This window comes from Nerophis lumbriciformis, linkage group LG14 (genome assembly GCF_033978685.3).
Source record: "Nerophis lumbriciformis linkage group LG14, RoL_Nlum_v2.1, whole genome shotgun sequence".
Classification (NCBI taxonomy): Eukaryota; Metazoa; Chordata; class Actinopteri; order Syngnathiformes; family Syngnathidae; genus Nerophis; species Nerophis lumbriciformis.
In genome coordinates, this window is record NC_084561.2 from 17,708,824 (window position 1) to 17,723,823 (window position 15,000).

Genomic DNA, 15,000 nt, shown 5'->3' on the forward strand with positions numbered 1-15,000 from the left:
CAAAAGTTTGGACACACCTTCTCATTTCAATGGGTTTTCTTTATTTTCATGACTATTTACATTGTAGATTGTCACTGAAGGCATCAAAACGAGGACACCTGTGAAGTGAAAACCATTTCAGGTGACTACCCCTTGAAGCTCATCGAGAGAATGCCAAGAGGGTGCAAAGCAGTAATCAGAGCAAAGGGTGGCTATTTTGAAGAAAATAGAATATAAAACATGTTCAGTTATTTCACCCTTTTTTGTTAAATACATATTCTCATAGGAATACGAGACAAGGTGTTTTTACGGTGTGTTCAAGGAACAGAGTAGGACGCTACAATGCCCGCCAAAAATAATAAATAATAATGACAGACTTTATTTGTTATGGACTTTCACTTTAAATAGATAAAGTGCAACAGTACAAAGACATATTTAAAACAATTTAAGTTTAGCTATTACAACAGATGAAATACTGAAACAATTCAAGTTTAGCTATTAAAACAGATTAAATACTGAGTCGAAAACGCTGTCAGTGAAGCGTAAAAAACACAAAATAGTGTGTTTTCTAACAGTGTGTCTATTTATTTTAGCTATTAAAAAAATAACTTGGTAAAAAAAATGTAATGTGTATAAGTACACATTGAGCGCATTCAACAATACCGCAATGATAATGATAACCATGATAATTTTGGTAACTTTTGGCGATTTTCATATCGTTATATCCCTAGTCGGATCTTATAGTGTCCACTGTGATATTTACTACGCTATCCTGCTCGCAACAAATAGCCGAAAACCTGTAAGCTAGGTCACTCGTATCCCAATAAGTACCACTGTAAAATCAGCCATACAATGACTGCTATTTTGTCAATGTATTCACACACTAAAAGGTCATGCAACAGTAACTTAAAGGGGCTGTTTGCTCGCAGTTACATTTTTTCAAAGCAAAAAATATAACAAGAACACACAGGGACGGCGCTACACCAGGGTTGAGGAGAGGGGGGCACATTGGGGGGGATGCATGTACAACAGTGCCAAAAATTTGAAATCAAAGTGTGGAGGCATTGCGGAGATATTTAAAAAAAACAATCTTGCCTTCCTTCATACTTCCTCCAAAGAATCCGTTTGGAATTTTACCCTTTTTTGACATCCCACTAGTGACATCAGTGGATTATCCACATAGACATCATATATATAGACATCATATATATATATATATATATATATATAGACATCATATATATATATATATATATATATATATATATATATATATGTATATACCGCATCAACCGCTACTGCCTATTGACGCTGGTGAGACGTGGGGCCGCTATCTTGAAAAGGGCAACATTACCATCTGCTGACAGGCGTAATTAGGTGTCAGCGCATTTAATCCATCGTAACTTTCTAAATACTAAACTGATTTTTCAGCTTAGTTTATAGCGAGCTGGCAACAGTTTTGCTGATTGGCATTAATACAATCACTGGGGAGATGTGGCTGGGGAGAGGGAATAGAGGGAAGTCTGGGCTTCCCTGCTTAGGCTGCTGCCCCCGCGACCCGACCTCGGATAAGCGTAAGAAGATGGATGGATGGCATTAATACAGTACAATAACATTACCTTTACAAAATACAACCAATAATGTTCACTCTTACTTGTGAAAAGTAATCCTCTGTGACCCGTTTTCCACAGTCCGCAAATTTGAGCAAGAATATGCAGAACAATGATGTGTTTTTCCACGTTATTTCTCCTGCTGAAATACATGCCCCTTTCAAGATGGCTACCGAATTTTCTGTGCCCCAGTAACCAATGTGGTGTCTACAAATATGATTATCTATGATTATCCATTTGTAGTAGAAATGGATAATAAGACCACAGCCAATCACCTCTGCGATTCCATCATCTCTAAGCCTATCACTGCGTTGAGTCCATTTTTCCATGGCCAGAACTGGTAAGCAGAACTGGCGCTGCGGGATGAACCAACAATCTGACTTTTCAGTACGGAACCATAGGTTCGGTAAAAAGGCAAGCTGATCTCACAACCGGGTCCAGCTTTCCAAACGCCTATCAAATGTCCAATTCCATCTTTTGGCTGCCCGATCACAGCGTGAATGCAAACTTTCTTGGCCCGCTCCTTCAGAGCAATCATTTCTAAACTGAGTTGTTTGTACTTCTCGTAGCGGCAAATAACTTTACAGCCTGTAGGCCTAATATTAATTTCACTATTAACAATTTCTTAAGTTATTATGTTGTGACAATGAATTGTTGTCTGTTTTCATTATTCATGCATATAGCTAAAGACCCTTGCTTTGGCATTTTGGATGTAATGTCAGGTTATTAGCCGTCGCATTTTTGCCATCGTGGCTTGTGTTCGGTTTAATTATTTTGTTACATATTCTTTGGTCAAATTCAATAATAACTACTTTTATATCGAACATGCTTGTGCTGTGTATCATAACTGATTTTATTGAAAAAATTGAGAACTGAAGTCATGAAAATAGCTCCAGGGAGAAAAAATCCTGGACTCGTCCCTGCCACCAGCTAGTTTATTTTACGATTAGTGGTTCAACAGAACACAATTGTTTTAAAACTTTTTTTAAATTGTTAAGTTAGGTAATAAAAATGTTTGTCTCATCAACATGTACACACAAGAAGCTAGTGCAAACATACAAAAAAAAGTCAAAGAGAAGCAACAACTAAGTTGCAGTCATGTTGTTATGATAGACAATGACAGCTCACACTAACTATCCAAATCGCTATTATTAGCTAACGACACCCGTGCGTTCACGTGTTACGTACATGTGTAGTTATGTCATTGAGTCTGCAAGTCATAAGAATACAGAATATTTACGCTTAAAATACATACAAGGGAGCTCTCTAGGCCAGTGTTTTTCAACCACTGTGCCGCGGCACACTAGTATACCGTGAGTAGAGATATTGTTTGGTGTGCCGTGGGAGATTATGTAATTTCACCTAATTGGGTTAAAAATATTTTTTGCAAACCACTAATTATAATCCGCAAATGTGCCCTTGTTGAGTGTCTGTGCTGTCTAGAGCTCGGCAGAGTAACCGTGTAATACTCTTCCATATCAGTAGGTGGCAGCAGGTAGATAATTGCTTTGTAAATGTCGGGGACTACGACGATGGTTTGCAGCCAGGTATAAAGGTATCTAACGCTTAAACCAAAAATAAACAAAAGGCGAGTGCCGCAAAGAAAAGACATTGAAGCTTAGGGATGGCTATGCAAAACGAAGCTAAAACTGAACTGGCTGCAAAGTAAACAAAAACAGCGTGTGGAGCAGATGGCGTCCACAAAGTACATCCGTACATGACAACACCAAAATAGGAGCGCAAGACAAGAACTAAAACACTACACACAGGAAAACACCAAAAAAATCAAAATAAGTCACGGCGTGATGTGACAGATCGTGACAGTACACCTACTTTGCGACAAGAGATATAGTGATGCATGGTTGGTTATGGTTTGAATTCATATCCAACAATTGCGAGAACAACTTTTTACTGTCAATATCGGCTGCGGAGTTTCATTTTTTAAATGTTTTCTGCTGGTGGTTTGCCTCTGGAATTTTTTCTATGACAATAAATGGGCCTTGGCTCAGAAAAGGTTGAAAAACACTGCCTTAGGCATCTCTGTAAATGTTGCAAACAGCCCCTTTAATGTGTTTATGTTAATTAATTCAAATTTGTTCTAACATCCTGCCCGGTATAAAAATTTACTTACGTCAATAAATGAAATGTCCAAATATGACACAGTTGAAAAGAACAAAAAAAGTAGTATACTACTGATTTTACATCAAAGAGTAAAACAAAGTGTCTTACTGTGGCCACAAGAAACTGGACACTGCCGAGCAGCTGCATCCCTCTTCCAAACCTAATCTTCAGATACTGTGACAAGCAGACACCTGCACTTAGAACATGGCATAAAATCTAAACACACATTCCTAACGTATCATTCTTCACCTCTTATATTTACTACCTTTGATCACCACTAGGGACCTTTCAACGATTTTGTCAAGTTGTTGATTTAATGTACATTACTTCTCATGCGGAATATTCAGTTATCTTACGGCCATTTTTGAACTGATTATCCACCATAGGTACAAATGTGCCGTATTTTCCGAGCTATGGAGCACACCGGTATTTTGGCCGCAACCACCAAATTTTAGAACAAAAAAATATTTGTACATATATTAGCCGCACTGGAATATAAGCCGCAGTTTCAAACTGGTACAAAATACTTTGTATATATTTATTTACATACCTTAATTGTTTACAAATGGTGCCTGTCACATGGCAGTAAATCAGATCAAACAAAACAGAAGTCATCGTTATGGACCCACTAGCTGCTGAAGCTAGCTCTCCAATCAGCTAAACAGATTAAATAACTCCATGGTGACATTTTCGTGAATTTACAAAACTGAAACAATACAAAAAGAATGCCATTGTAAGTTAATAATACTAACACAGAAACTGGTAAACGTTCACATATTTGCTAATGCTAACAAAACTAGCTTGATTACATTACAATAGCACATACAAATACGCATGAAAACACTCCTGCAGACATCACACTTGGGACGGTTTAGTAAGTATGAATTGTTTTAGTTATATTGTAAAACTTACAAATGTTGCTTGGTGTGATGAATAAATAAGCCTTTCAAGCAGAAACGCTAAAGACGGTTTTCCTTCCGGTTGAAGGCATGAAACAAGAAGTACATTTTCTACCTGCAGTACGTGCAGTGAGCGAACTCGAATTATCGCTGTTAGCAAATAAAAATCCATAAATTAGCTGCACCATTTTATAAGCTGCAAGGATCAAAGCGTTGGAAAAAGTTAAAGTCCGGAAAAAATGGTGCTTAAGTTTGATTATGAGGAAAGTTGATTATTACCTGATTGGTGCTTTTTATACGAAGGCGGAAGAAAACGGGCAGGAACAGGTAGGCCGTCAGCAGAGTGTTGATGGTCTGGCCGAGGCACATGTAGATGAATTTGAAGCCAAAGCGAAAAGCTTCTGATGGAACTCCCAAAACCTGGACGGCCGACATAAAGCTGGCGCAGAGGGAGAGTCCGACGGGCACCGCTGGCAAACTGCGACCGCCGGTGAAGAAGTCGTCAGTGTTTGCATTCTCTGGCTGCTTCTTCAGGGCCTGATAGAGTCCTATGGCCATGGAGATCAAGGGCATTGCAGCAAAGACCACATAGTCCGCTGTGACAAAGCTTTGTGGGGATGGATTGCTGGTTGATTGTGTCGTCATCATTCTATTTAACAGAGAGAAAACTCATTGTGTTATCTCTTATCCTTTCACTTTCAACAGTTGCACTGTATCCCCACAGCCCCACCTGTCATGACATGATATATAAAAACTAGGACTGTCAAATGAAGTATTTTAATCAGATTAATCACACTTTTAAAATGTTTATTTATTATGATTAACAACATTTTTGAATTTGGTTTATTCATGATTAGTCACACTATTACATTTGGATTAACCATGATTAATCACACTATTACATTTGGATTAACCATGATTAATCACACTATTACATTTGGATTAACCATGATTAATCACACTATTACATTTGGATTAACCATGATTAATCACACTATTACATTTGGATTAACCATGATTAATCACACTATTAAATTGGATTAATCACGATTAATCACAGGTTATAACTCGCTTGCATAGTTTGAATTAACTTTGAAAAAGACCCCAAATGCAATTCTATTGTCAGAATGTCATACAACAACATTTGTTAAATGTTTTACTCAAAATCACATAATTGATTTGTCAAAAACTTGGTAACATTATTATAATGTATCTGTGAGAGTATATTTTGAAGTGAAATTTGCAAGCGAGTACACCCAGGGTGGGCCCCGTGGCTCAAGGGGTTTTGCGGGTCCCCCTCAAACCTCAACAAAACCCTGCCCCGAAAACAGTTTGAAAAAATAAATCATGATTTTACTCATTAGAACAGCAACAATGCAAAAATATCATCCATTAAAACATTTTTTTTCATGAATACATGAAACATTTGTGCGAGTGTAACAGAGGAGCCTGTGCTTTTATTTCAGTCGTCAGCACACTCGCCTCTCACAAGAGCGACCTGGGTTTGCGACCCCCTCAGAGCAGTATGAAAAAACAATGCAAACAAGAGAATCGCTACACGAAGCAGAGCTGATTGACCGCTATGAACACCCAACATTGCATTCGGATGTCAAAATCGGGGGGCCCTACTTGGGTTGGGGCCCAGGGTTACAGCCCAGGCAAGCCCGTGCACACCAACCAGCAACCCGCGCCATGTAAAACAGATAAGATAGAAGAGCATGCGTGATTAATCAGTGTATACACATGAATAGTGTGATCATTTTTTTGTGATTAAATGCAAACAAAGTACTAATATGATCCAATTTAAGAAACTGTTCAGACACCAAGTGTTCACAAAGTACAAATAAAAAGAATATTGATAAACATCATCTTATTCATCTCATAGGTGAAACAAATTACTTAACTATTTATTCATGAGATCTTTAATTATTGTTTATTTATTTAATAATTATTTACTTACTTATTGTATATTAATTTATGTATTAACTAATGTACTCATTCACTGTAGTGTTACAAATAGAGAACAAACGAATGGGTTCAAACTGCTATGATACGAAAAGGGGTAGGATTAAAAAATCTCTGCTTCTTCCTACTTCTTTTCGAACATGCTGTAATGAAACAAATGGAAATATGTGATGTATTGCATTGTAATTATCTGCATGTTCGAAATAAACTAACAGCAACCCACATTTAAAACACTAACTTGAGGTCTACATAACATATAATAGTGGATATTTGGTCAAAATGTTGCATAGATTATGTTTTGCAGACCATCTTCAAGTCTGGTTTTTTTGTAGTTTTTAGCGCTTCTATAGTGATTCTACTGACAGTTATAAGAACTATGTGCTTCTTGGTATTAGAAATGGCAACAGCGGAGGATGCATGTGCATGTACGAGCCAGTCTGCCCCGCAACAAGAAGATAGCGAAAAATAAGGTTATTGACAACAGACCACAAGGGCAGATGCACGCAAGGTACTACCATATAAAGGATAATCCACTGACTTCACCAAATGGAGCAAATTCCAAACAGCTTGTTTCCCGCAAGTATTAAAGATGGCAAGATGGTTTTATAAATATCTCCGTAATGCCTCCACGGTTTGATTTGTAATTTTCGGGACTCATGCCGATCCCAAAGACACCACAGCAGGTACCAATAGGTTAAGAAAAGTTTGTTTTGAATAGCAGGGCCCCACAAATCACACAGCAGTTAAACATTAACTAGATTATTTGCTCAAAAAGGTTCCTCAACAACAAGAAAAAAAAACAAGGAATAGAGAACAAAGAAGAAACCCAAAGAAAAACCTCAAATCAAAAAAGTCATAACCTTACCACACATTAATGGAATAACAGAACCAATACAGTGAGTCATGAAAAAACATAAAACAAAACAAGTGCAATGTCATTTACGAAATCATGTGTAAATCATGCAGAAAATCATGTATTAGAGAAACAGAGGACAATTAACACAATAAAAAGAAAGAACATAAGAAAGAGTGTAAAAAAAGAGCAACCAGGTAGCCTTGACAGGTCTGCCTGGTTGGCCACCTCATAAGAACAGCTGATAGGCAACACATCACAGTGGTCAGGAGAAGAGGGCTGCAGATGACAGTTTAAACATCCATCCATCCATTATCTACCGCTTGTCCCTCTCGGGGTCGCGAAAGTGGCTGGAGCCTATCCCAGCTGCATTCTGGCGGAAGGCGGTGTACACCCTGGACAAGTCGCCACCTCATGGCAGGGCCAATACCGACAGACAACATTCACACTCACATTCACACACTAGGGCCAATTTAGTGTTGCCAATCAGTCTATCGCCAGGTGCATGTCTTTGGACGTCAGATAAAAATTCCATTTCATATACCGAAAATATTGTCTAACTACAAGACAACTTGAAAAGTATTGACGTGACTATATTAAGCCAAATTTAAAACACCATGAAAGCAAAAATGAATATTTGACTGACCATTGGCGTTTTTGGACTGAAGCCATGAGTAGACTTGGAGCTTCTTTGCTCTGAAGTTTCTTTGTTTGACTGACTGGACTTTCTTTCCACCAGTCCTTCCCAGGTGCTCTATATCAGTGATGATGTTAAGGACTATTCTTCTTCTTTGTTTTACGGTGGATCGCAATCAACGTTATTAGGTGCAAACCGCCACCTACTGTACTGGAATGTGTATTGTCAGGGTGAGTTCTTAGGTTACAGACTACATTGGCTGGAAGATTCTATCAACATATAACGACCGCACGCACAAGCGCACACATTCCAGGAGCGAGGCATACCAGGGTTCTTTCCCTGCACTTCACTTCTCCATATCTTCCACTTACTTTTCTCATTCACAACTGCAAGAGTGTTGTAAACTCCCCTTTAACCTTTCGGACTCCTCATTTCTTTAGAAACTTTCTATTTTCCTTTTTATCTCTACCTGCTAATTCCATCGTCGCCAACAACACATTTAATTGATCGTTAAATGGTAACCAGTCATCACATTTTTTCCCCCGTCCATTGTATCACTTTTGCCTTAATTTTAGTGCACACGTTAGTGCCACAGAGAACCAGAGAATCTTTATTGTACTTTCACAAATGGCCTCCAACCGCAAAATTTATCGTATCATACGAACGGACTCCAACCCGTTGCTCTTTTAGGCCTAGACCAACGACCCAGGGTAGCCACACCTGACTATTTGCTTACTCGTCAGTGAAGCGTCACGGTAGTCTAAACACAATGACGTGAGTTGACCACTATTTACAACTATTATGAAGAGGCGGGTAAGGTCAAAAATACACTCAAAATTCCTATAATACTACAATTCTGTCCATGTGGTCCAAAAGAGTGTTTGACTTAAAGACTTCAGGACAGACTCCTAATGCAGATTTTACAAAAGGCTCTGCTTACCTTGATTTCTGTTTTGGCTTGGTGAGTCTGTCCAGAAGAGTGCAAGAAACGTCCAATCCTCAACGTGTCGTCCCACACGAAGCCCCCAAATTGTTGCGCGCGACCAGTCTTCCTCTTAGGGAATAAAACACACTGGTCGATCCCAAGTTCTTTTGGATGACATATGTTGAGTAAAAGGGACCCCAGAGACAAAATGGTACAATACCAAGTTTAACAAAGCTTCAGGAGACCAGCCCTAACAATGTGACAATAGCATCAGCAAGAAGAGGTCTAAATCCACACAAAAAGATTCAGCTTTTGTAGAGCGAAACGTCCCCTCTTGCCCAGAAAGGAGCCCAGCTAAGGCCTTCAAAACAGATAACAACTCGCCAAAACAGCTCTGCGCGCCGACCAACAGGAGCCCTTAAGACAAAATAAAGAGTTTACGAGTGGACATAAGATAAAAGCAAGGAGATCACCATAAGACACACTACATGGGAAAATACTAGCAGATTTAAACATGACTATGGATTAAGAAAGAACACTTAAAAATATCTCATTCTCACAATATATATTAAATATGTATTTAAACAGACCCAAAACAAAATGCGGGCAGCACGGTGACACAGGGTGCACAATACGAAGGTCCTGGGTTTGATCTTTCTGTGTGGAGTTTGCATATTCTCCCCGTGACTGCGTGGGTTCCCTACGTGTACTCTGGCTTCCTCCCACCGCCAAAGACATGCACCTGGGGATAGGTTGATTGGCAACACTAAATTGGCCCTAGTGTGTGAATGTGAGTGTGAATGTTGCCTGTCTATCTGTGTTGGCCCTGCTATGAGGTGGCAACTTGTCCAGGGTGTACCCCGCCTACCGCCCGCATGCAACTGAGATAGGCTCCAGCAACCCCCACGACCCCGAAAGGGACAAACGATAGTAAATGGATGGATGGATGGAAAACAAAATGCAACAAAAACATTTACTAAATAGAAAAAACCTCAGGTCTTAAAGGGGAACTGCACTTATTTTGGAATGTTGCCTATCATTCACAATCCTACGATAGACAAGAACACGTCTTTTTTTTTTTTTTTTAGGATTCTAAAAAAAAAAAAACGCATCAAAGATGCGGCTACTGGGAGTCACCATTGTAGCCTTCTGAGCCCTGTGAAACAACTTCAAAACACTCCATCAATGTTTTAGAGACACACTGGAAGTATACATATAATGTAGTAACAGACACCTTTATAACATATAACAATTGTATGTACAATATTTACAGTTTTTTTGGGGTCATTTTATTCGTTACTGGAACTTGTTTCCTTAGCGCATTGATTTCCGTTCCCATAGCAACGCACTTCCGACTTCCAGCAACAATTGTGTGTTCCAACTTCGGGAAAAAACGCGTGTGTGTGTTCTAATCAGACTTGGTAATAGACCAAAAAGATGGCTATTCTTGGACAAAGGATGATACACAACATTATCTTTTTTTTTTTTTACATTTCAAGATGGCGCCATCGGGTGTGGCTGGCCATCTACCGCTCTGTCTGGTTTCAGTTTTTGTTAATTTTGTCCTACTGCACTAAACAGTTTGAGTCGCTGCTGGTGTATGATCACCAAGTACTGTTGGATTTTCGATCTGCTGTCAAAAATAACTTTTCCTTTGATCTTGGTGGTGCAAATGCCTTGCCCTCATTACTGTCAGAAATACCAACTCACCTTTGCCCAGTTCCAGCCCTGTCCTTTCGGCGGAAGTGTCGCCGCGGCACTGCGGGTAAAGCAGAGAGTACTCCTGGCGTGCTCTTCCAGCGCTGCCCGGACGGGAAATGGATAATGGATTAAGCCAGGGGTCCCCAAACTTTTTGACTTGGGGGCCGCATTGGGTTAATACAATTTGGCCGGTCTATATATATACATATATATATTATTCGCACACTAATTGACTGAAAGCGCGCACTTTTCCGATGATGTCACTTCATCAATGGAAAAATGCATTTTTAGACAATATGATTTGCCTGAGCGGCTAGGAGACACAGAGAGTAATGCGAGAGAAAGAAGGTGCGAATCTGGTAACAAATGAAGGAAGAATTCATTCCCAAGAAAAACAGCACGGGGTCCATCGTCTTGCGGTGATTTGGCTTCAAGCGGGAATATGTCGAACAGACAACAGTAATATGTCAAGTATGCGGCAAAAGCGTTGCTACAAAAAGTAGCAGCACTGCTAATTTGTAGCTTTTGAAAAGTCACCCGCTAGAGAATGAGGAGCGCTTGAAACTCTGCATGTCAACATCTCCGTTCGGTGTCACAGCAACAAAATGCCCAAGCAACCATTTCCACATCAACACTGTATGAAAAAAAATAGTCAACAACAGAAGGAGATGACGTCCGCAGTAACCTACCACATAGCGAAGGACATACACTATTTGATTTCCTATTTTGCAGCTAACTTTTATTTGGCAGCTATTGAAATATCTTGTGTGACATCATGGACAAAAGTGCACTTTATTTGTTTTAAACTATTGTAGTGGCGTTCTGTACAAAAAGTGCACTTTAATTTAGTGTTGTTTTGATATGTCATCTTAGTGACATCATGCAAAAAGTGCACCCATAGCTTGTTTTAAAATGTCTCTGACAATCTTGCACGTTCTGTTTTGGAAATGACATGAATGTTTGTTCCACTGCTTAATAACTGTTTAATAAATACAGTTTTGGTAAATCGACTTAGTTGTGATTTCCCTCTCTGCATGAAAGTTTAAAATTAGCATATATTAATGCAGTATGCACAAGAATGTTTTAATGTAGACACATAGAATCATCACACTGCTGTGATTATATGCATCAAGTGTTAATTCAAGGCTAAGGCAAAATATTGAGATATATATCGTGTATCGTGACATGGCCTAAAAATATCGAAATATTAATAAAAGGCCATATCGCCCAGCCCTATCGTGAGGTCAACATTGAAGTATGCGACTATTTAACAGGAAACATTAATACAGTACTATATTGTCTATCAAACGCTATAAAAAGGACACAAGGTGCTCATCGACAATCGCTTCGCTGTACAGATCGTTAATAATGTAGCAACTGAAACATTTGATACATTTTAATCAATTAATTTATTACAGCTAATGTCAATCTGTCAACAGTCAATTCTCCGACACGCACACACACTAACACATACAGACAGATAAACAGCAGTCAATGCAAGCTCTTACATGCCACGGCTTTACAAACCAAAAAGATATCTTAACATCACAATAACATCAGAGTGGTTATAATAATAAGTACATCTACGGATTATTATGTACATCAAACCAGAAAGAAGAAGCTGTTGTAGCGTGCATACACACACAACATCACCATGACGACACATATTACAGCACCTAGCGCAGCCTGGACTGATACGCCCTTTTTAAATTTAAATAGTAATCTTTTTAATGGATTTCAATGACAATTATAAGTCTTAGTAAAACTCCATGTTCCGCACAGCAAAAAAAAAGCCACACTAGTATTAAGCCAGCCTTCACTCACAACTTAAGCACCTTTGCCAAATTTACGCCAAGTGGGCGTGTCCGCAGGCTGGATGGGAGAATACGAATAGTAAGAGAAAAGTGCATAACTTTAAGCACGTAAAAAAAAAGAACACTTCAGTATGAACAGGAAAATATATAGGAGAACTAAGCAAACTCAGCAGTTTAAGTCTTGATTACACAGGTGGAATTCAGAGTAGAAACCAGGACAAGTAGTGACAAGTATTTTTCTCTCTGGAATTGTTTCTGGATTTTAGAGTAGAAACCAGGACAGGCAGTGGCGAGTATTTCCTCTCTGATTTAGTGTGCTCAACTGTATCTGAGTGCCCTAAGCAGTCAGCACTTAGTTAAGGCTGAGTTGAGGGCATGGCTGACTGGCTGTTCATTATTATTACGCCATAATTTTCTGCACTGTAGAATCTACAGCCTGTGTAATGCATTTAATGTAAGTGTGATATCATTATTCCTGCTAATCGGACTAAATTCAGAAAAAATCACACTGAGAGGCGCTGTAGTACTCTGATTTACCACACTGTGAGTCACCATGACGGAGGGAAGCGTACATGGGCTAGCAAGTGCATGTTGCCACTGTCTCTTTTCAGAGAGGAAGCCAGCGTTTTGTTTTGTTTTGTTTATAACAATAAGTCAGATGCAAGAACAATGTTTTAATGCTCTGCTGAAATAATGAAAAATTGTAGCTGCCAATTTGGAGGATTACATATTCAAGCCCAAAAACAGATAAAACAGAAGGTACTTTAACATGAGTTTTCCTAGAGAAGGATAGGTGCATGTATTTCATATCAGATACAAATAAAATGCTTTTAAAAAATATACTTAAATTATTTTAATCTACTCATAACACTCACTTGTGTTCTAGATCAGGCGTTCTTAACCTTTTAGACATCAGGGCCCCAGGGTTCCGGAGCCTACTCAAATATTAACACTGAATTACTCATCTTACATTTATTTTAATCATATTCAATTATTCTATCGAACATATTTACACTTTACCGGTCAACAACCTGATCTAATGATGTAAAACCATGTGTTTGACTTCAAATATTATTTATTTAAGACATAAACCTTAGGCTTTACATTAGAAACAAATAAGTATTAACCAAAATATACTGCAGAAGAAGGGACTTATGAATGACAAAAATGTATGAACAACTATGTTGTTCATAATAAATCAAATAAATTATCAGTAAAAATGTGTCTTAACTAAATTGTCAATAGAATTAAAGTGCAACTGAAAATACAGCTTCACCATTTTAGTTATAATTTTTGCGCCTGAGAAATTTCTCATGACTTTAGCTCCAAAATTCTTCTGGCTTGAGATTGTCATTACTGCCACAAGTGGTGGAAAAGTGTATTAGTATTGAATACCGCTGCAGTCCATAGGGACCACAGGTGAGAAACAGATATTTTTTAGCAGCCCTATAGGGGCGCTCGCGGCCCAACGATTAAGAAACACTGGTCTATATAATATGTATTGGATATGCTTTGGCATAAAGTTTGCAATAATTTTGCTCCACAGTCACATTTATAACCCGTTTTTTGAGTCTGTCTGTAAGACGCTCATTTCTGAACGTGTTTCCAGAATGCAAATGAAACCACGCCGCACTCTCTCCAAAAGTAACATAAGGTACCTTTTGAAAATGTAACCTTTCTAAGTATATATCTTGGAGTCATCATCGCTTTTTTTTATTTCCAGACACGATCAAAAATAAACTTAATAAAGTTTATATAGATTCAGCCGGTCACAAAATAAGGTACACCAGAACACTTGCAAATCAATTAAAAATGTCACTGCATGTCGCACAACAGTATTATCATGTGCATGACCTTATTAGATATAAATAATACTTTATTCTATATTTTTTGTGTTTACTCATAGCCTGAAGCACCCTGGCTGAGAGCTTTACCTAATGGTCAAATTGGTACGTTGCGGTGACATCACAACATCGCCCAGGTTATCAGCGAAAATAGACATCCAAAACTGCGTGGAAATTCACACCAAAATGCATGAACCTTATGATTTGACGCTTTGGCATTGTTTAACACAATATCCGACATTGTAACAACATTTATAAGTCAGAAAAGACGAAAATCCTCATAGGTTCCCTTTCAGGTGAATAAATGGGACTAAGGATTATTTGATAACAACAATACAATGAAAGTGAATTATTCAGTTTTGTTATCATCTTAATGAACCTGTGTTAACCGTGTTTAGAGCATATGAATTTAAAGTGAAAAAGAAAAAAACTTCAAAAGACATCAATGATGGTCACAGCACGTCATCTTTTAAAACATCACAAAACTGCCATTTATATTGTTACTCTCAATCCTTTCAAAATAATTACTCATTAGGATAAGGTCAAGTTTTACTGTATGTACTGTATTCAACAGTTTATACATGTATTACCTTCTCTTAAGTCTACATTACATCCCAGGTAAATATGATACAAGGTTAACAATTTAAATTTC

General features: G+C 38.3%; 1 protein-coding gene across 5 annotated transcripts in view; it reads right to left on the reverse strand.

The window, feature by feature from the left end:
* LOC133616553 (sodium/iodide cotransporter-like) overlaps window positions 1-15,000 on the reverse strand; it is a 54,316-nt gene that overhangs the window by 38,711 nt on the left and 605 nt on the right. Inside the window, exons 3-6 of one of the 5 annotated variants that reach the window (XM_072914638.1) lie at window positions 9,210-9,406; window positions 9,005-9,118; window positions 4,889-5,258; window positions 3,819-3,884 (exon numbers count right to left, since the gene is read on the reverse strand). In XM_072914638.1, the coding sequence (XP_072770739.1) occupies window positions 3,819-3,884; window positions 4,889-5,257 (435 nt within the window). In that variant the 5' untranslated portion in view covers window position 5,258; window positions 9,005-9,118; window positions 9,210-9,406. Of the gene's footprint in view, window positions 1-3,818; window positions 3,885-4,888; window positions 5,259-8,073; window positions 8,205-9,004; window positions 9,407-10,699; window positions 10,792-15,000 lie in introns of those variants that run through there. The other 4 variants (XM_072914636.1, XM_072914637.1, XM_072914639.1 and 1 more) reach the window with 4 other exon arrangements.